The 21,366-nt window shown below is 37.6% G+C and overlaps 1 protein-coding gene across 5 annotated transcripts in view; it reads right to left on the bottom strand.

The window, feature by feature from the left end:
- Nucleotides 1–1,629: 1,629 nt before the first annotated feature.
- Nucleotides 1,630–21,366, bottom strand: part of HIRA (histone cell cycle regulator) — a 37,637-nt gene continuing 17,900 nt past the window's right edge. For 3 of the 5 annotated variants that reach the window (XM_086623462.1, XM_086623460.1, XM_086623464.1), the window contains 15 exons: nt 18,755–18,860; nt 17,952–18,179; nt 17,141–17,226; nt 16,506–16,700; nt 14,927–15,097; nt 13,204–13,408; nt 12,343–12,447; nt 11,404–11,552; nt 10,441–10,602; nt 9,631–9,689; nt 8,521–8,626; nt 6,596–6,718; nt 5,228–5,391; nt 3,156–3,244; nt 1,630–2,571 (listed from right to left, as the gene is read on the bottom strand). In XM_086623462.1, the coding sequence (XP_086479588.1) occupies nt 2,455–2,571; nt 3,156–3,244; nt 5,228–5,391; nt 6,596–6,718; nt 8,521–8,626; nt 9,631–9,689; nt 10,441–10,602; nt 11,404–11,552; nt 12,343–12,447; nt 13,204–13,408; nt 14,927–15,097; nt 16,506–16,700; nt 17,141–17,226; nt 17,952–18,179; nt 18,755–18,860 (2,065 nt within the window). In that variant the 3' untranslated portion in view covers nt 1,630–2,454. Of the gene's footprint in view, nt 2,572–3,155; nt 3,245–5,227; nt 5,392–6,595; nt 6,719–8,520; nt 8,627–9,630; nt 9,690–10,440; nt 10,603–11,403; nt 11,553–12,342; nt 12,448–13,203; nt 13,428–14,924; nt 15,098–16,505; nt 16,701–17,128; nt 17,227–17,951; nt 18,180–18,754; nt 18,861–21,366 lie in introns of all 5 variants that reach the window. The other 2 variants (XM_086623461.1, XM_086623463.1) reach the window with 2 other exon arrangements.

The following is a 21,366-nucleotide window of genomic DNA, read 5'->3' on the forward strand; positions in this document are numbered from 1 at the left end:
GAACCGCGTTCATTGCGAGACTGGTGTGAGCAGCACAAGGCTGAATAGAGGATGGCCAGAACCCAAACATCTCACCTTTAGCAGGAGGAAAGAGCCGCCTGTCTCAGAGCTTTCAGTTATCAAACACCTCTCAAACTATCCATGTTCTTTCCTCATTAAACCATCAACCTGGCAGCTGCCTACACAGAACAGTTGAAAGTCAAAACCCCCAGAAGCTGATAACCAGACTCTCCCACTGACTGCACCAGGCTCTGGGCTGGACCCACCTTTTCCCCAAAACACAGTCTGTATCTCTGGTTTTAATCATCTCAGCGGGTTGTTTGCCCTGCACACATGAGTGCAAGACGAGCACAACCTGCTTAGTTGCAGACGTCCCTGCACATTGCAGGGAGGTTGCACGAGGTGACCTTTAAAGGCCCCTTCCAACCCATTCTATGTTTCTGTTCTATGAGGAACACACCACCTGTTCCATGAGCGCAGCCTGACCAGCAACAGCGTATGACTGAGTCACAGCACCACCACGGCTGGTTGCCACAGTGCTATTAAACTTTTTGGATGAGAGGTCAGGGGAAGTTGGATGGCTCTTCTTGCCAACTTTATTTTCCCCATCAGGTATGCACAGAATCAAGTGGTGCTGTCTCTACATTTCCCACTGCTTGTTGAAAACTCACTGATAGCAGCTCTATAGTCAGTTGTTTTTCTTGCTCTTCAAGACACTTCAGTCCATGTGCACGTGAGACTGCTGTACAAAGAAGTAATCCGGTGTCCATCGGGTCTGGCAGCTGAATGCTGAAGACAACAAAACCCTCCAAATGTGGGGTTTTGTTGCCTTAAAGAACACATCCCTCCCTCTAGGATCCAGGCAACCATATAACTGCAGAGCCACCTCTCTGAAGAGGGTCAGTCCCCTTCAGCCAAAGCCCACAGTAGCACAGCTAGTCCTTGTCCTGGCTGAGGGCAAAGGATATTGTTTTTTCCTGCTAGAAGTTTAGGGGAGAAACTGCGCTTTTACAAGGGTTTAAATACACTTACTCATTTCAATACTAATTTTCTTGCTTAAAAACATTGCAAATTAGGGCAATAAATTGAGGCACACCTGAATAGTTAGGTCCTGGAAAGAACCAACACACACACTTGCTTCTTTCCCAGCACCAAGCATACTTTGGGGAAGAAAACAAGTTGATTGATTTGGTTTCAGTGGAATTCCAAAACCACTCCACAAGAGAGCTGCTGGCAGGCTACCAGCACTATTTTGTTATTACAAAATGCCACACAAGGAACATGGCCATAACTGCATGAAGCTTGTTTCTTGTTGCAGCGCTGACCACTTTTGGCAGTGGTTGGGGGAGCCCATTTTGCTTTGTGTTGCCTGAGATAACGAGTACTCCCACACAGCTCCTGCTCCCTCAGCCGAGATGTGGCCCCAAGAGAAAATGTTGTAGCTGCTCTAAGGAGATTACAAGTACTTGTCTGATCATGCTTTCAGAGGAAAGATCACCCAGACAGTATTATTTATTTCTAGACATGTTAACACGACTTAGCTTGTGTTGACATTTCTGGAGATGCCTCTGCCCTTTGCAATAACTCAAGACCATGTTTTCGCTTTTTGTTTTTTAAACCAATGCAATGTTCATTTATTTTTGTACTTACAAAAAGAGCCACCCCATTGTATGCCTCCCCCTCCCCCCAAAATGTCTTTTACAAACATTTAAAAATTAAAAACCAGATGATGACATGTTAATTTGGTAGAATTATTTTGAAACATAGCTTTTGTAATTAGAGTTAAATTTCCTACAAGATGACTTTGTAGAGATAGCCTGATTATCGGCCAAATAAAATTCCATATTACAAGTTAGCAAATTCTAGTACAAAAATAGTCCGTGTGTTAGAACAGCCTCTTATTATTATTATTATATTCACATGAAAGAGTCTATTGGCTGCATAATACCTTAATATTTATGAAATTTCTTTTTACGTGGCTCATTCATCTAATTTAATATAGTGTTGAGCCTCAATAAATCCTCAGGCAAAAAACCCTAAACAGGGTTAAATATGCTGTTCAGTGTACTCTGAAGTACTGTGCTTTTCACAGGACATCCAAGAAAACCCACAACCAGTTCTCAGCTAGTTTTGATATTAAAATGAGATCCAGATCCAAAAGGACCCCCTGAAGTACATATCCACGACTTTCCACAGAAACAGAGGCCACAGCTTCGATGGTTAAGTTTCACTTGGGAAACGGTCGAGCTCATCCACTCATCATTTTCACGAATCCACTTGTGAGCTTCGTTAAAAACTAAAGCAGGTCACTCCTGAAGCACCTGGGACCCCTACGGCACTGCTCTCTTCAGGAGTGTCCCTACCCACCGGGCTCTTGCTCCTCTTCTGTCTCTGGTTAATGCTGTTCAGCAGTTTCTCTCGGACCAGGCCCCGCAGGGAAAATCTGGGGAAATGCTACTTGTCTCTCAAGATGTCTAGCTGCTCTTGATATTCTGTGAAAAGCCGCTGGAAGCGGAGGTTCTGTCCAATAACAGGAAGAAGCTCTTTCAATAGTTCTCTCTTTCGTAAACCCTGCACAAAAAACACAAAAACATCCTCAGAATATATTACTTGAGATCATGAATAAATCCCATAGAGTTGTTTAAGATCCATGCCCGTTTTCCTGCCTGGAGAGAGCTGTGTATTTTATGTTGTTACTCTGCTTACATGAATCCCAGAATAAAAGCTGTCTTTACCTTCATATACTCATGAGGCTGGTGCAGCCTCTGCAGTTACAGACTCCACATGTGCTCTGAGAAGGGGAGATGTTTAATTGCCGTGTCCCTATTTCAGAGCTGCTGCCTGAAGAATGTGGAGACCTGAACCCGCAACTCTGCTCCATCTGCACGATGCTCAAGACAGCACCAGAGCTGAGACTGTGGCAATAAGCATTTGTCTATGGTTTCACATGAAATAAATACAATTGCCATGGGAGGACACCTGCTTCTGAGATTAGAGCAGAGTATGGAAAGGGTTCCAGGGTCAGCAAAGATAATTTGTGGTTGCTTTTTTGCCACTAAGTTTCGTCATATTTTAAGTTCTATTGTCTATCCACGTTCTGTAATTTTCATGGGAAACTATTCCTCATTCTTCATTAAACTATTATCAGGACTTACCATAACTGTTGATTCCCACTGACTTCCAGCTGAGTAATGGACTGGACCCAGTAAATCCTTGCATAATTCTCGCAAACGATATTCAAATCCTGAATATTATCAGAAAATAAAGTCACATTCATAAGCATTCCACTATATATGACCACTCCACAATGTAACTGACAACATTCAGGAAAGAGTTAAAGTGTCTATAATAAAATAAAGCCAAAAGCATTGATTTCTGAAAATCATACTATTCTTCTAACAGCAAAATCTTTGGAAAGAGAAGATTATTTGTAAAGGTTTTATTTTGGAGTTCCAAAGGGCTTTATTTGAAGTTCTCAAAACAAAAAACACTATTAAAGATGGCCTACAATAAGGAGAAAAACTGAAGTAGTTATTCCAGTTTGCTTTGAGCTGCCAGGATCTCAACCTCGCTCCCCCCTCCCACATAAAGATACCAGCTTTCTGAAAAAAAAAAACAAACGACAAAACAAAAGACATTGGAAAACTGACAGACTTCAATAGCCAGAGAACTAATACAAAAGAGATATCACAAGAGTTGTTAGGCTGCATCTAATGGCAATATATGAATTCGGAAAAATGGAGTCAGTAGGAAAAAAAAAATCAGATATCCTTCTGAAACATTAAAATATTACTAAACTAGAAGACATTTCTCAAATCCTTAGCGAAAGAACTTACAACAAAATTAAAAGGGATTCAATTAATATGCACAAGAGTTTTTTTTTTTTAAAAGAAAACTTTTAATAAAACTGCACACAGTTTCCAGGCCAGCTTTATTCACCCAAGCATTAGAGGAGGGAATTCCCTTGCAAGTAATAAAATCATCTGCTCAAGAGCAACTTGCCAATCAAGGTATAATAGTTGAATATTTTAATGGATTAGAATTCATTAAATGTCGAAATCATCACAGGAATAAAGAATCAATAATAGGATGTGCAATTTTCAAAATTAGGCAGACCTAGAAAACTAGTGGAACAGTAATACACGTATGGCAAAGGAGAATTTGCAGTGACATCCAGTGTATAAGCACACACAAGGCAGCGACATTTGTGCAGTGCAAAATGAACCCTGCACACACAATAGAGAGGTTCTCAATTAGTCAAGACTTTAAAAAGTATAACTGTCTCTTTAACATGATGAACATTTTAACTTCAACTTGGGAAGGACAGAGAGAATCATATGCAGTTCATCAAGCGCTATTGTTAAATAAAGTAGGGGTCAGAAGGCAAGAATTAACAAGCTCAATTTTAATTCTGCCAACACCTATTAGGTGGCCTAACATGAACCATTTTGATTCCCTCTGTGTAAAATTATGCATGGTGAGGAATAAGGCTGAATTAATACAATGGGAACTACTAAATTTGGAATGCAGACAAGCAGAGATACAACAGAGATCTTTAGAATCCAAGAAGCATAAAGTCAGTTGGTTAACCTTATTTAACGTAATAGCAGAGAGATATGTATTCAAATATCAAATACACAAATAACGTTTCTTGTGGTTTTTTTTCCTCGCAGAATTTAACCTAGGGAACTCACCAGTAACAGGCTGTTAAAATTTTGGAATGTAAAAAAGTATAAAGTGCAAGTAACACAAGCAAATTCTCTGCAAGTTTATGTTCTCCGGTACAAAGTGTCAGAGACTGAGCAAATCTTCCATTTCACATCAGGCAGCGATCATCAGTTGGCTGAGGAATGTTATATATTTTACAAGGTGTTGCTGGTTCCTCTGAAACATCTGTAGTTGTTGCCAGACAATACATGTGACATGCCTGACAGACTACTGCACGTTTTTACAACACAATTCCTACTGTTGAAGTCCATAGATGGCCCTGTTTCCCCAGACCACGATCCCTTCACAGTCCGTGTGTCAAAACAGGATTCCAGAGTACTGAGCACTATAGGAAGCAAACGTGCTTCAGCAGTTGGTTTTGGTTTTAAGTACTAAGTCCAGAAGCCAAGTGCTAAAAGCAGAACGTTAAGTGCAATCGTACATAAACATGACGTGAATAGAGCGTTTCGTAAAAATCCATCAGAGCTGTAAACAAGTAACATAGCATGGCAGGTCTCACCTTCATTAACTAGGTACCGTGCATAGATAAGGAGCCAGTGGCGATATTCATGACTGGATTGTAGCATAAGTGCTGCTGCTATCTGGTTCTCCAGGTATGCAAGCGTTGTTTCTTGTTGCACTAAATGAGGCATGGAGAACAATCTTGCAGCTTGCCTTCCTGAACTACAAAAAACAAAGAAAAATTAACATACCAGCCACAAAAATCAGACACTAGTTTAAGGAATATATATTTTTGTAGTACAAGCTATTCTACACTCATCTTTCTGAGGCATCTAGTACTTCCAGAGTTCCAGCTTTTAATGACAAAGGTGGCACTTCATAGCAAACTGCCTTCCCCCCCACTCACAGGTATCAAGGTCCACGGAGGGTTTCCTGCCTCTTGTTCTTTTTCTCTCCCTCTCTTCTCTTTAAAAATACATGCTTTTCGGTGCCTAAGTGCTGCTATATGTTTATAGGAAATTAAGATGACTGCCTTTATCTTTCTTTGCATCTCAGGGGTGAAAGTCACGAAACAAACACAAGATATAAAGTTAGCCTAAAGCATTTAAAGTATTCCTTGCAAATAAATGTATTGTCATAAGAAGGCTAACTTGAATAAAGTAACTAATTATTTTCTTTATGAAAAAACTGCTAATTTTCAGTCTGATATTTTCTCTCTCTCAAAAAGAGAGTGGCGTTTGTTTGGATTTCAAATATATTTCCTAATTAATTCCCCTCCCAGGAGAACAGCAGTAAAATTATACAACTCTATACAGTTTTTCTTACAAAAAAAATAACACTCAGATGTGAAAGACAGAAATAACACAGAAATCTGCCTGGGAAATCTAATTTAAATCCAGGTGAGGGTGGGCTAAATTACCTACAGGAGTCTCCTCTGGCTCACACAATTCCCTGGTGATATTTTCAGATGTTAAAAGTATGCATTAGATGACTAATCACTCAACTTTCTCAAAGACTTCATTAAATAGATCCCTTGAGGACAAGTGAACTACTCAAAATTTGTAGGCCTACTCCAAAGCTGGTAAACTAAAAATTAAAATGTAAAATGTAAGTAATTCAGTTTAGCTAATTAATAATAATATTACATGTACAGAATTTTCAAGTACTTTATCCATCCAATAAAGAGCCTTATAATGATTAAGTGTAGAGCATGCTTCCCAGCCCCCCAAACAATCTCAAAATAACATTACGATACAGACTATAAACGTGCAGAGGTTTGAAAAACACAAGACACAAATCACTCTATGAGATACTGATAATTTTCAGTGCCATTAGCATCTTAAGAATTAACTCGCTGATTCAAGCACATGAATAAATAATAGGAAAAAAAGACAAACATGATCAAACGAAGCAATGAAGTGCGTACTTTGATGTTCGTCCCTGTATTACAGCTAAGGGCCCAGAACACAGCATGGCTTCTTGGGATGGTAAACTATTCCTGAAGTCTGCACATTGTGCTAGAGAGTCCTGTTTGTCAGAAACAAGATTCCTGAAAAGAAGCAAACAAAAAAAACCCCAAGTGAGTTTGAGGAGAGTAGGCAGTGATATCAGGGAATCCAGCTCTGTTCTGCCTCAAAGCCCGACTTACACTTGCACGGATAACCAAAATTATCACCAAGGTGGCTCAGGAATTCCATGGACCCCAACTGTTCCCACTTCATGTCCAAATTCTGCTTGTGCTGTCATGGAAATGCCCCTCCCACTCCCAAAGTTCACAACATTAACTGCATAATAAAATTTAGCATTAGTTTTGAAGGAAATGAACCTTCTACTTGTCATTTTACATCTAATAAGAAGTCATGCCACAGAACAAAAACTGGAGTGAACACAGGTAATGACTTTCTCATTAACAACTTAATTTTACCACATCAAGAACCCCCACCCTCCAGACAAGTCATCACAGGTCACACACATTGACAATCTTTCCCATACGTTACACCTATTCCTTCATATGGAAGGAGCTGACAGTTAGAGCTGGCATTTCCACTCCTAATCAAGGATATAATTTTCACTGGTTTGAGATGCCAAGGGAATTAATGGCTCAAACCAATGACAAGTTTAGACCTACAGACAGCTCAGAGGTAAAAGGGCACAAATTTAAAATACCCTTTACTGCTTTATCATGTTTAAATTTGTATGATGACTAAAAGGATTGCTCTCTCATGTATTTCCAAAGCTGTGGTACAAATTGAGGAATGACAGCAAATTCAGAATTATGACTGAGAGCCTGTCCTCTGCTCCTTACCGACTCAGAAAACTTCTGCATAATTTCTCAGTTAATCTAAAGAACAAGGTGTTTTTTATTTTTTAAAGGATTCACATCAAGTAGTCGACTACTAACAATTATTCTAAGGAGGACTTAAAACAATAAGCCCTTTCATCAAACATGTTCATTACACTAAGTGCCACAATTACATTGAGACTGCAACATGTTTTTTCCACTTAGAAAGACAACAAAGAATCTGTTTTGGAAAGACATTGTAAATAATTTAGACATGGAAATTTTTTTATGGGAACTTATACCTTGACAGAACTAAGAGAACCTATGGAGGAAGCCTCGCTGACACCCAGCAAAGCACAGACTCTTATGTAGCCTTTCCTTGTGTTTAGGACATCAGTAATGGCTCTTCCACAGGAGTTTTCTGAGGTACAATGATTTCTTCCCTCCTTCCCTACCTGACTTACTACCTTCATTAAACTTCTACATCTTGGAGACAAAGAGCTCTCTTCAAACTTGACTGGTCAACAGATCCAAAAAAAATATTAAGGAGTGATGGGGACTGACAAAGTCAGGCACATAAATGTTCAGAATTGGAGTGCATAGGTCCTATTTTCTCTGGAAACTGAGAATAATTTTCACATGTCTAAACTCCCAACAAAACTCTGAAAAGTGTTCTGACAAATTTTCTGGAACTGCATTCTTTTACATAAAAAAGTGGACTGTAAGGCTGGATTATCTTTAATCATTGCCAACTGCTTGACAGGTTCAAGTGACGTACATCTGCAAAAGTATATACAGGTGTATGTCAACAAATGAAAGAGTAGGCACCGTGTAGGAAAGAGTGATAGAGTAAGAAGTAGTTTAACTGTTTCATTTTTAAAATGGAGTTTAAACATAAGAAATCATAAGAACATAATAAAGTCCTGATGTACAATAGTGAACCAAAGCAAAACTAAGCCTGGTGTGTTGATCCTACTCAGACAAACCTTCAAAATATGGAGTGAAACAGTAAATCAGAATATACATCAATTCAGCTAAGTTGTAAAAGCAGGAAATAGTATATAACTTACCACGTAGAAAGAGAAGGATTAAAACAGTATGCTTTTCCATCAGACATGCTCATTACAGGTATACCATGCTGAGTCAGCAAGATCTGAGAGACAGTTGCATCACTTCCTACAAGTCAAATCAGACCAAAGTATTTCTTTCAGAATCTTGCATAACATTCATAATGGTAAAAAATGTTGTCCACCATCAGTCCCAGCAACCAACAGAAAGGTTCAGTCAATGTTATTCTCAAGCACTGACAGGAAGGTCAAGACACAAGATAATGATGGTAAGCACCAGGCTCAGTGCACTAGCATTAAAATCACTCTTTTGCAAAATACATTATCAACATGGACTTAATTGGAAGCATTCCTCATATCTAGGGGCAACCTTCAGTAATTCTGCCATGTTTTCTGTAACCCAAGAAACCTTTATCTTCCTTTGTCCCAGTAAGTTAAAATTCTACCAGCATATGCAGAAAGGTGTGCTCTCTAAGAACTTGCTTATACTTATCAGTACAAGCAAGATAGCTGGAGTCTCTCATTTCCCAGCATATTCCAGGCCCATGGTTTGTGCATGCAACTTCTAACGAAGACACTTGCAAACTGCTAGTACAACTACTTCTCTAGGTAGTTTTGATTAGTACTGTATGGATTAAAGCTAAAATAGAAGCCAATATGCTTTGAGATACTGCTTTTCTGATAATTTGTTTTGTGCCAGATATTGGCAATGATAGACACTGAAGATCTTGAAATAACAAATTGGAAGATAATCAGCTGTTGTTCATCATTAAGACAATAAACATGTAAAGTAAACACAAACTGCTGTAATAGAAGATTTACATTATATATTTATTTTGTGGTCTTCACAACACCGAATTTTCACATTCAGAAGCAAGCCAGAATATAAGCAGCTACAGAATCTTGCACAAGTCTGTTACCCGCTGATATTCTCATCTCAGTTATTTCTACTGTAATTCAACATTGCCAATGACTTCTCTTTATCACACAATAATGAAGGAAAAGTATTTGTTTAGGCTTTTCAGGTTTTGTATAATTTCAGCATATTCATAAATGACACTAAATAGTACAGCTGGGCTCAAAGATTGGTAGATAAATGATCCTTTTTATTACCTGAAAATATTGTTTGCAAAGACTCATCTCTAACAATAGCTGTCTGCTTGTGGACATCCCTGAAACAGACAAAAGGAAAAGTCCGCAGTTTACAAACAACTGAAAGCTCCAAAATAATTTAACAAATGCACTTCTTCAATATTGATGACAAAGTAGGGGGTTTGGGAGAGTTCGTTGTTTGGTGGCTTTTTTGTTTTGACATTTTCTTCATTGCTTCAACAAAATTATTTTGGCAAACTCAGACCCCTTATGGCAAGACAGAAGTCAATAGCAGAGAACAACTTCTATGGCTCTTTATCAGGAAACCTCATCACAGCTGAGCAATAACTCCTTTAGGAGCTCTGACTTCCATGAGACACGAGATTAAATTCAACAACTGTAAGCAAGCTACTGCAGTTTTAGTCTTGGTATCTTGAAGATGCCTAGAGTACTTTTAACTCTGAAACTCATGTACTTTATCAGCTAAGTATGATGGAAGAGGAAGTACCCATATTTCTATTTTCCCCCTCCTCAATCTATTCCAAATGCAAGAAAAGTCTATTCTAGAGAGGCTGTTTAAACTGATAACTTCTAGTTTATCCTTGATCTTCCTTCTAGAATCAAATTCAGTATGATGGACTGTCCTGGAACAAGGAAGAAAGAGGATTCAAGTCCTTGCCGAGTTAACTCTTCATATTATATTACAAGCGGATTTGTGGTCAGACCTGCTGTTGATAGAGCCTAAGTTTCAACAGCAATGCATCGACACAATTACAGAGTTACCTATAAAAATCAGCCCAGCCAGCTGCTGCAGCCAAACATAGAACTTACCAAACAGAGAGCGTAGCAGCAGTGGTGAGAGCCATGATGTAAGAACCTGTGCAATGTAGGGTGGAAATTGGTGTATTCAGTATTATAGGAGGAAGAAGGCGACGACCACAAGCTGAAAATACCGACAACGTTCGTTTCTCACAGGCTACACTTACAATCTCACTAAAAAAGCAAAACAAAACAAAAACAAACACAAAAACCCAAAAAGAAACATTTACATTTTGTCAAATGCAAGTAGCCTAAACCTAGACTGATTTCTTAAGTTATAATATAGCTAGGACTAATTCTCTAAAATTTAACTATTACAGCTTTTAAAAAAATCCTGGGTGCCAAAAGGAAAGTGAAAAACTAGACAGATTTTTTTTATATATAGGTGCATTCCATGCCTCCTTAATTTGATTTTAACTATGACGGTCTAAGAAGATGGGCAAGAGAAGGTCTGAAGGCAGGGATAGTATCTTTTATTAGACCAAGGGGCATAGTTGGAAATATCAGTAAAGCTTTTGAGTATACCCAAACTCTTCTTAAGGCCTGTGCTTGTATTTATCTTTTACATCTGTTGCTTCTTTTTCAGACCTGGACATGGCTCAGGCTTCAGAAATATACTTTCAAATTAAACTCTGAGGTTGGAATTAAGCAAAGTTGTCAAACAGAAATAAGTCAGAATCCCTACAAAAAGCTCCACAGGGTATGAGTTTAAGAGCATCAGTGTATTAGACCAGGTTAGCTGGAAGAGAAATATGACATCTTGAGTCAAGCACAAAGAATCACAAAAATCCCTAATAGAAGTGATCCAGTTAATCAACTTTTCTAAATAAGTAGATAAAAATACTTTTAGAGCTTCCACTTATTTGTAAATATGTGGGTTTATGCATAATTAACTTTCTGTAAAGTGTAATTTTGTACCTCTAACAACATTTTCTGGCCTTCAGGACCCACTTCCTCCAAAACATACTCTCTTACCAGCTTCCTGCTGCAGTGAGAATTCGACTGGTGAGGACCGTCTCCCATTCCTTTCCTTCTCGATTACACTTTAACCTGCTCAACTTTGACCCTCCCACCGGGGTCATTTCATTCTCCACTTCAAGATACATCGATGGATCTGAACTTATCTGAAATACGAAAAATAAAAAACTTTTTGGAAAAGAACTACTCAAAAAGGCAACAACTACTATTAGATCAAAAAAATGCCGTCTTTAAGAACAGACTTAAGTACGGCATTCTCTGTTCAAAGTGGTTTCAAAATACACTGTGGTACTTCAAAAGAAGCAAGCCTCTGAAAATCAGTCTTGGCTAGAACACAAATAATTTCTTTGCATTCAGAGCATAAAAATAAGGAAAGGTTGTGCTAGTCTATGTTTCTTAATTAAGGGCACCAGATCAAGTCTAGATGTGCCCAGTCTCCCTACAATCTTGCAATTAGAACGAGATTCCCACAGCCTAAACACGCAGAAAAATTATTTCAAAAATACCTAAAGTAATACTATTTGCCAGTCTCTTCAGATGTAGAGCACCTCCAGAGAGCTCTCAGACAATTTTTGGTTTTTCTCTTCAGCAGTGTACTACCAACACAACCATAGTAACAGTTACTCTCTACTCCTAGAGACTCTTATCTTCACGATACACTTTGATTAACCAGGAGGAGGGACTGATGAAGTGTAGGTATTTCTCTTTTTAGTTTAGCTAGTTCAGAAGTATCCTATTTTTAGCTGATCTGCCATTAACTTTTCTCATATAGACATTCTTAGAAGCTGAAGTATACCATCTTGCTTGCTTGAACAAATACAGGTATTCAAACGTTATCATAGGATCTGAATAATCTCAGAATATTTTAAAAAGCAGGATTTTTCTTTCTTTTTTTTTTTTTCAAGTATTAAGCTTTTTCCCTTATAGTCCACTTACTTGCAAAGTAAACATTTTCTGTGGGATTGGGGTTGGCAGTTTAAGTGCTAATGCTGGTGCAGAGATGCAAGCAGCATCCTTCTCAGAAGCCAGTGTAGCTGGGGACTGGAAAAAAAAAATATTGCAAAAGTAGTTAAATTTTTCAATTAAAAAAAGTAAAAACCAAATATATTCTATAATATAGATTGATTTGAAAGAAAATTATTTTTAAATTCCAAATAAAGTCAATTGCAAATATTAATCTTTTTCCAATTAGTTGTATAAATAGAATTTTTTTTAATATAGCTTCTAAGAATTGAAAAAAAAAACAAACAAACTAGATGTGGCCTTTTTTTTTAATATCCCACTTTTTCAGCTGCAACTAATTAATGGAAATCCTGGTATACTGCACAGAAAAGCTAAGTTCTGAATACTGAAAACAGAGGGATCTATATGCCCTAAAACGATAGAAACTCCAATGCAACTTACTACTTCACAGTTCCTAGAAAATTCATAACTCTTTAAGCCATCATACCCAAGTCACTCTCTTGTGCTTGGGCCACTCTCCATCGAAGAACACCAAAAACCGATGGTGTTTCATTTTAGTCTTTGCAGTCACTTGGCAGGCTATCACTGCTGGTACTGTTTGGTAAGTAGCTGCATATTTATATAAAGGATGAACATATCTGCCACATCACGTGCATCTGTTTTTTATAATCTTAAATTTTAAAAAGAATAAGTTTAAAGGCAAGGAAGAGGGATGGATAAAAATTCTGAGGGACTGGTACCACTCCTGTTTCCCTGACTTGGTGGAAAAAGTCAACACGGGACTGACTTTATTAAATGAACATTGAAAGCCACAATGAATCTTATTTATTTTACCTGAACAGTTAAAGTTACTGGTACAAGCCTGGAGTCTTTTCGAGGCCTTCCTTTTTTCTTCTTTTCTACTGTTTCTCCCTCAAGTTCCAGTTTCCGTTTGGGTGCACTGAGTGGTTTAGCAGCTGGAATCTTCTCTTCACTGTCACTGCTGCTCTCCAGCATATCCTTGGGCTTATTGTCTTTAATTAAATTCTGATCCTTCAGTCTAAGCAAGTAAAAAAATATATTTCACATTTTATATAAGCTGATTCCAAAAGTTGCTACATACCCTACGCACTGCATTCTGGCAGGTAAGAAGAATATTCTTAGCCTTGTTTGAGTGTATTTCAAAACTCACAAAGGCAAGAGGAGGAAGCCAAAGAGATATGGCAAATCCTCTGTAAAAGTACAATGTGCAATATATTTGTACGCTGATCAGACATATTCTTTCCTTTAAAAAAATTAATCAAACTAGCAGTTAGCAACTGGATAATGCTATAAGTAACAACTTTATTTCAGCATTGAGTTCGAATTACAATCAAATCTCTTTCCCTGGGTTGATGCAAATAATTCAGTAAGATGCAAGAGTAGTTCATCTTTTCCCCTCTGATGGACATTACACTTTCTGCTTACTCATGCAGAACTCCATTTGTCATTCTATTGTCTATCCCCAAAAGTTGTCCTATTCAGTTGTGACTACTCTAAGATGTGTATCTGGAAAATACACAAATGACCTCACTGCTCCATTTTCCATTTCAAGAATACAGTATAACTACAGAAGACAAAGCACAAATCCCTGTGAACTCTTTTGTTAACCATTATGCCCTAAAATAGGCCATTTAATCATACTCTTCTCATTGCCTCCAGTAACTGGTTAACTCACAACGATGTTTTGCCGCTTATTCCAGAACCACTCAGCGTCCTAGAAATATGTTGCATAATCCAAATATTTTTTCTTTGGCACCTGAATTATGCCAAACAATAAACTTTTATCAATACTTTACTGACACATTAGAAGCAATTATGAGGGTAATTTAATACATCTTTCTTCTGCATCGTATGGTTAAACCCTTTGACATAAAAATATTGAGGTATTTAGTAAAAACACATTTTATTGATAACAAGTTGGAGAACTACATACTTCTTTCTCAAGACTGCTGATTTTTCTATTGTTTGTTTTAGTGAAGCAGGAATACTTATGCCATAACATGCTATGTCACAAAACCAAAGGCTTTCTTCTTTTTTTAAAATCATATGGATCTGGAGCCAAAACCTCTTAAAATCAAAGCGTCTTCTCTGCATGCCTTCAAGGCATGAAACTGAAATACAACTGCAGCTATTACGATGATAGGCTGTCTGCAGACATATATGGCTAATTTATCTTGAAGTAAATCTCACTCTTGTACAAAGATGCAGGCTGGCTATTTTTGTCTTCTAAGGAGCACAGATGCATGCAGCCAAACATGGAAGCACAAACACACGCAGTCTCTTGTAATAATAGTTTTAACTTGGAATATTTTGAAAAGTCTGCTTGATTCCAAATGCCAGAGACAAATGTACACAGGAATATTGCCAGCAGAGAATTTACCTATTCACAGCCATCTCCTTCCTTATAGTTGTGGAAGAGACCCAGACCCAAGACAACTTCCAGAGTGCAAGCATCATGACATCCACACCGCAGAAAATCAGTGGTTTAACTTTCTACATTACTATCTTTTTCTTCTGTCCCCAGGCCATGTCTTACCTGTCCACAACAGTCTGATTTGTATTTGTTACAACAGCAGTCCCTGAGGTGGCTTTGGATCGTTCTGTGAATCTAGAATCAAATGCTTTCATAGGTTCAATCTTGGATGGAGTTGTCAACACAGAGGAAGACAATGCAGGAGGAGCAGTTGAGGCAGAGGTAGCATTTACACTGTCAATAAAAGGGACAGGAAAACAAGGATTGAAAGAAATTTAGTATTTGTAACCTGCGTTGCTCATAACAACTAGCTAGCACTCAGCAGACCGGCTAGAAACCATGTTGAAAACCTTTCACTCAAGCACATACATGAATTACAATATGCTTTTTCCCCTTTTATGCATCAGTACCTTGCAAGCTTTGCCTACTCTCAAGTGCTGGTCATGATATATCTCAGAGCTTAGAGCTTCACATGGCTGCATAGATATATGCAGATTAAGAGACCCTCATTCATTCATTATGTAGTTTTAATTCAGCAATGAAATGGTACTCTCAGTGGGTACTTACGTACCCAAAGGGAAAGGATCACTATTTCAAATGATGACTGGGGTTCCTGGTTTTACCCCTTGTTCAGGTTACAAAATACGTTCTTCCATTACAAGATTATATTCCACTGTTTATCGATCAAACAGTTTGGTCTAAAACAACTCATGCCAGGTTTTGATTTTGTTGTTGCTGAATCCAAACTAATAATTAGGCTTTCCGAGCATAACCCTAAGGCAAAGGAATGTGTTTTCCCCGCACTAAAGCATTCCAGGGATCTGTTATTTGAATAGCTGTTTACTTTAGAGATTTTTTGATTCATTCAGAGAATGAACTGAAAGAATGGCTCTAAGATAACTGATGTTTGTACTAAAAAGCTATTAGAAGTCCAATTTCCAAAGAAAAGGAGATTTCATAGTTTCATCTGTCAATCATTTCTCATAGTCTACCCACTCATTTTTTTAATCCGAGGCCAATTTCAACTACATTTGACAGAGTGGTAGAGGTTCTGATGACCCTGTGCTCTTACAAATGCTGTAAAAACACATTGAGGAGAAGAAATCAAGTCAGTGTTACCACTGAGGGAAAAGCAAGTAAAATTTAGTTGTTCCATAATTAATTTGAAAGACACACTGGCCAATCAGCATGTGTGCATTGACAAGTCAATGTCACTGTGCTCTGATGGGGTTGTTATTCAGGGAAGAACTACTACCATGTTTGAAGAGAGGAGATCTAGGATACAGGACAGAATTTGATGGAAAACAGGCTTCATTACTTTCATTGCTGGAAAACCTGCTATTATTTACTAATAGCAACCCAGTAATCTAAAAGCAAGTAAATTTGTTAAAGCATTAGCAATCAACTGTGTACCTCATTGAAGTTCATTTCCAGAACTATGCATATGGATTTATTAATTACTGATTTATCACTATTTAAAGTAACCAAATACAAACAAAATCTTGTTGTTTTCAGGCATGTTAGATTCTTGAAATTTTGAGAAAAGGAAACCACTTCAGTAATTGCTTGATTACAGACTGTAAACAAGAACTAAAAACTGAACAGAGTAACGTAAGTGAAAAACAAAACTGCAAATACTGACCCATCTTTATTGGCTGCATCATCTGTTGGTTTTATACTGGCCGCTGTTGGCTCTACAGAAGGCTTTGAAGTATTAAGGGAATTTGCTGCGTTAGAATCTAATGACATGAGCTGCTGGTTACTTTGAGAAGACATCATTGAGCCAGACAGAGATCCAGATATCGGGATGCTATTGAAGAATGCTGTAGAAAAATCCCTAAGCAAAAAGACAAACAGTAAATACATTTCTTGAAAACACTTTAGTTAAAATTGTTCTTCTTCAATTATTTGTAAACTATTTATTCTGTTCTTCCCTTTTCCACACATGGATGCTCATAAACAACCTAAATAAACCACAAACACCTAACTTTCTAGAGTTGTTTCTCATATACAGAGGACACTAAAGCCAATATTAATGCAGAGTATTGTTCACTCATCTGTGATGGCAGATAATGAGAATTGCCTTATCTGTCGGCAGTGAGATCTTATAGCTAAGAGAACATAGGTTGAAACTACATTCCTTAATTATACACAAGGTATTTCCAGCAAGTGCTTTAGATGCCATAAGACTAAAATAAGTCAGAATTCTTATTTGCATCAGAAAAAGAAAGATATAAAAAGGTAAAAAAATATTTTAAAGACCACTTCCAAACGTACCCAGTGTCCAGCTGAGCTATGCAGAGAGGCGTGATCCTTCTCCGACCATCTGCTGTTCGTGTTTCAACTTGTTTTTTTAAGAGATTCTGTTGGGAAATATATTTCCACATTATTGCCAATAAATAGGAAATCCTTTTTCTCTTTTTCTCCACCTCCCCTCCCCCGACAACTGACAAGAATAGGTGTATTAGATGAAAGATATTCCTCAATAAAAAAAATCTGTTAAAAGATTTTTTCCCAATGGTCTTTGAACCATGCTGTTATTGCAAAATAGAATAAATCAACATTTTTACTATAAAGTGTATTTTAATACCACAATTTTTTCGATCAATAGTAGGTGGGTTTTTTGAAGTAGAAGTTCATACAGTACAAAGTACAACAGAATTCTGATTCTCTCCACATTAGAGCATCAAGTCTGAAACATTCTTATTTGTGCACATTTAACTCTTCATTAAAAGTTGTGTTCTGCGTTTAGGGGAGAATTAAATAATGCTTTCAATCTCCTTCATTGAGAAACTGAAGCACAGTTATACAGTTGGACTGTTGTTAGGTACCTTTGGTTTCCTTTCTGCACACCAAGAATCTAGCACACATCATAGAAATATCCACAAGCCTTTTTCTGCACAGTCTTATGTCTGCTTAAAAGCATTTTAACTTTTCAACAAGTCCCAGTAGTGTCAACTGGACTGTTCATGGGTTGAAAGGTGCCATTAAACACGAATAAGGAAGCAGACATCGGTTTTACCACAAGCAGTTGGATATTTATCAGCTTATACTTGACACTATAAAGTGACTATCCAAGAGCATCTACCTTTCTAATGTCCTCCAAACTCTCCCCATTAACCATGCTTGCCACTTTGGGAGCTGCTGTTGCAGTCCCAGATGCTTCCCTAATTGACGCGTTCTTCTGCTCCACTTGCTGCTGTTGCTGCCTCTGTTGATACTTGAGCATCTCTGGATTCTCAATAATGGTGGTAGACAACTGAGCTTCAGTCATTATAGCGAGGCTTTTACCATAGGTGGACTGATGAATGTTGCTCTGTGGGCGTTAAAAATGTATCACACAAAAAGAGTGACTACAACTGCTAGCATGACATCACTAATTATAATGTAATGGAATCACACAAATCTAGTGGAATCCATAAAATGCAAATACCCTCTGTATGATTTATACACTGAAGATTTTTTCTTTATCTTTTCAGCTAATACTAAATCAATATGTAAAATAATAGGAATTCAAAACTGTAGTTGCTAATAACAGAGGAAAAAACAGTCAACAACAATCACTTTAAAAAGACTTGCATATATATGTAAATCAAAGATTAATTTTAAAGTGTTTTGAAGCACCCACTCCTCGTTTCCTTGGCCAAATAATTACTTCAAATGTATAATGATGTGTAAGCAAGTGGATGTTTTCCAAATGGACATTCTTTCCAGAATAGAAACTAATATCACAAATTAATTTCTTGACTGCTCTTTTTTAATGATTTGTAAAGTAGGCAAGAACACATTTTTCTCATCGGTCACTACATGTTTCTATAAATAGTCTGATATTGTAATTGAATCACTACATCCCTTAAACATGACCACAGATTCTCTGAGTGCTTACAGTACCTTTTCCTCCTCACTGAGTGGATCTCCAAGTTCATCCTGGGAAAAGTCCAAAAAAGCCACTGATCCATCCATGGAACACACTAGGATACCGAGTCCATTAAGGGTCCTGAAGGCAACAAAGGTCCATATTTGTTTTCAATCTCTTTCATTGATGCAAAGGGGCAGCACAATTAATTGATCCATAAAAATCTTAGCAAAAGATTTATTATCACAACAACTACTGATGGAACCAAAATAGTGAGAGAGCAAGGAGACAGGGTGATGGACAACAGGAGTCCATGTGCCGATATTACTTTGGAGACCACACACACGAAGGTGGTGTTAGAACAATGCACCTACACACGGCACGATCAGCACCATGAAAACCTTTCTGTAGGGGTAAAACAGAATAGTGTTCACAATGAACAATGAAAGAAAATTATAAATGTATTTCCTTTAAAAGATGTACAAAATTTGCGTGCTAATGGAACTGGGTGAAGAAAGAGGTCTTCAGCAGACAAATAATCAATACACTTCTTTTAAGGCTATATAAACTGCTGTTGGGGCCTGTGGAAGATGAAGCTGCATCATGCATGGGAAACAAGTGACAGTCCATTCCTATAAAGAGCTTACAGTCCAAATAAACAAGATAGGAAGAAAAGAGGATGAGACTTTTAGAGAAGGTCTGTATACTGGGTAAATGCCTCTTCTCTATCATCATTATCTGAAGTGACAGCAATAAAAAAAGGCAAGATGTGTATCTGAGCAGTCCAAAAATCTCTGTACTAAGCAAGAACATATGTTTGATTTTGTTATTGTTCATTATTTGGGTTTTTAAGCAAACTGCACATGTTCTTGTCTGTGGGCATATATTATAATCCTCTTCTGAAGGTCTCAAAAGGTTTTCTTGGTGGAAGAGAAAGAGAAAAAACTATACATTGTAGTCTTAATGGAATAATAACCTTTCATATATGACCTATTATTGCACATTTGAAAAAAAAAATATTTGATGAGTGTTGACTGCTAACCCAGTAACTTCCACTTACAGAGCTCACAGAGACAGCAATATAGTGGTTTACAGATGACTTGTTACAGAGAACAGAAGAGGAAAGGGAAGCAGATGGAACTCTGAAGTCCTATCCAAATTAGTCCAGCAAGGCTTAAAAACATACTGTGCATCATGGCTATGGCTGTTTGAAAATGTCTTTTTTTGTGGTGGCTGGTGCTCTGATAGCATCATATCCAGAGAAGTTAGCCTCAGCACTGTGTAACTACGTTAACCAACACTCCTCCAAGTTAGAAAATTATAAAATCTTGTTGAGAGTTTTCTGCTTGCTTGGCAGACAAAATTGCTGAGGTCCTATTGACCTCTGAATCCAAACAATTGTTCCATGAAAAGATAATCATGTTCAGGTATTATGATGATGGATTCAAGTCTAAAACTCTAAACCAGAAATGAGACAGCTATAACAATGTAACAGTATCAGATTTCTCTGAATTTACTCAGTCTGTTTCAGAATGGAGCATGTTTCTGGGAACATTCCATATTACTGACATTTTAGCCATACATTTCAATTTGTAAACAGGATATAAAATAACAAGCTTCCTGATGATTCTTTGTCTTTCAAATATCCCACAAAACCATTTCCTCAGAAACTGCAAAATGTTAATCAGCTATTACTCCCAACGACTTCATACCATGAAAAATGTGCAAATTGCAGATGGAGAAATAAAAAACACTAAAGAGAAACAAAACTATTCAAAGCTATTGTACTGCAACAATAGCAGCACTTCTCATGAAATATTCTATTTATTGGCTTTCTAGCCTTGATCTATTCATGAAAGAGAAATGTTTTGGTTTTGAAAATTTTTCATTGTGCTTCACTGAGCTTCATGGCAAAATCGACACGGCACACAGAAAACAGCAAGTTATACAATTGTAAGCTTTAAAATTTACAGTATAAAACCACCAAGATTGCTACAGCTATGAAGGTAGAATTTCAAAAGTTAGGAAGCGCTGAAACTAAGACAACCTATGTAATCAGCTGTGTGCTCATCATGAAAAAAATACTAGTCTTTTCTTGTACAGAACCTTTAACTCTGTAAATCACCTGATGCATAAATGCAGAGCATTTTTTTAGTACCAGTTACTAAGTGGTCTCACGGTTATTTCTCCCTTATTATTCAAGTCTTGCCGGGAATAAAGAACTATTGACTTCTGCATTCTTATGACCAGGCCTTAGGAAGAAAGCAGGAGAGGCAAGAGTACCACTAATTGCAGAAAGAGGAAAAAAATATTGGGGACAGTAAACTGCTGGGAAAGTGGGTTGTCCAACACAACCCAAATCACTAGAGATGTTCTGTGATCTCTAGGCAAAGCTCAGCACTTGCCCTTCTGCTATGTCCTGTGGTGGGTGGATGGGGTGGCGGTGGCTGTAGCAGGTTCATTATCCCTTCTCTGAGACTTGGTACATGATCAGCCTCTGCCACTCTTCAACACAGAGCAATTTACACCCTTCACATGGCACTGCAACAACAGGGTAAAACTATATTTTTACTAAACCAAAAGCTGTTGCATTTACTTTTTTCCTACGTGAAAATCCTTCAGGCAATTCAAACGCTGAGTGAGTAGT

Source organism: Tauraco erythrolophus, chromosome 19, assembly GCF_009769465.1.
Source record: "Tauraco erythrolophus isolate bTauEry1 chromosome 19, bTauEry1.pri, whole genome shotgun sequence".
Taxonomy (NCBI): Eukaryota; Metazoa; Chordata; class Aves; order Musophagiformes; family Musophagidae; genus Tauraco; species Tauraco erythrolophus.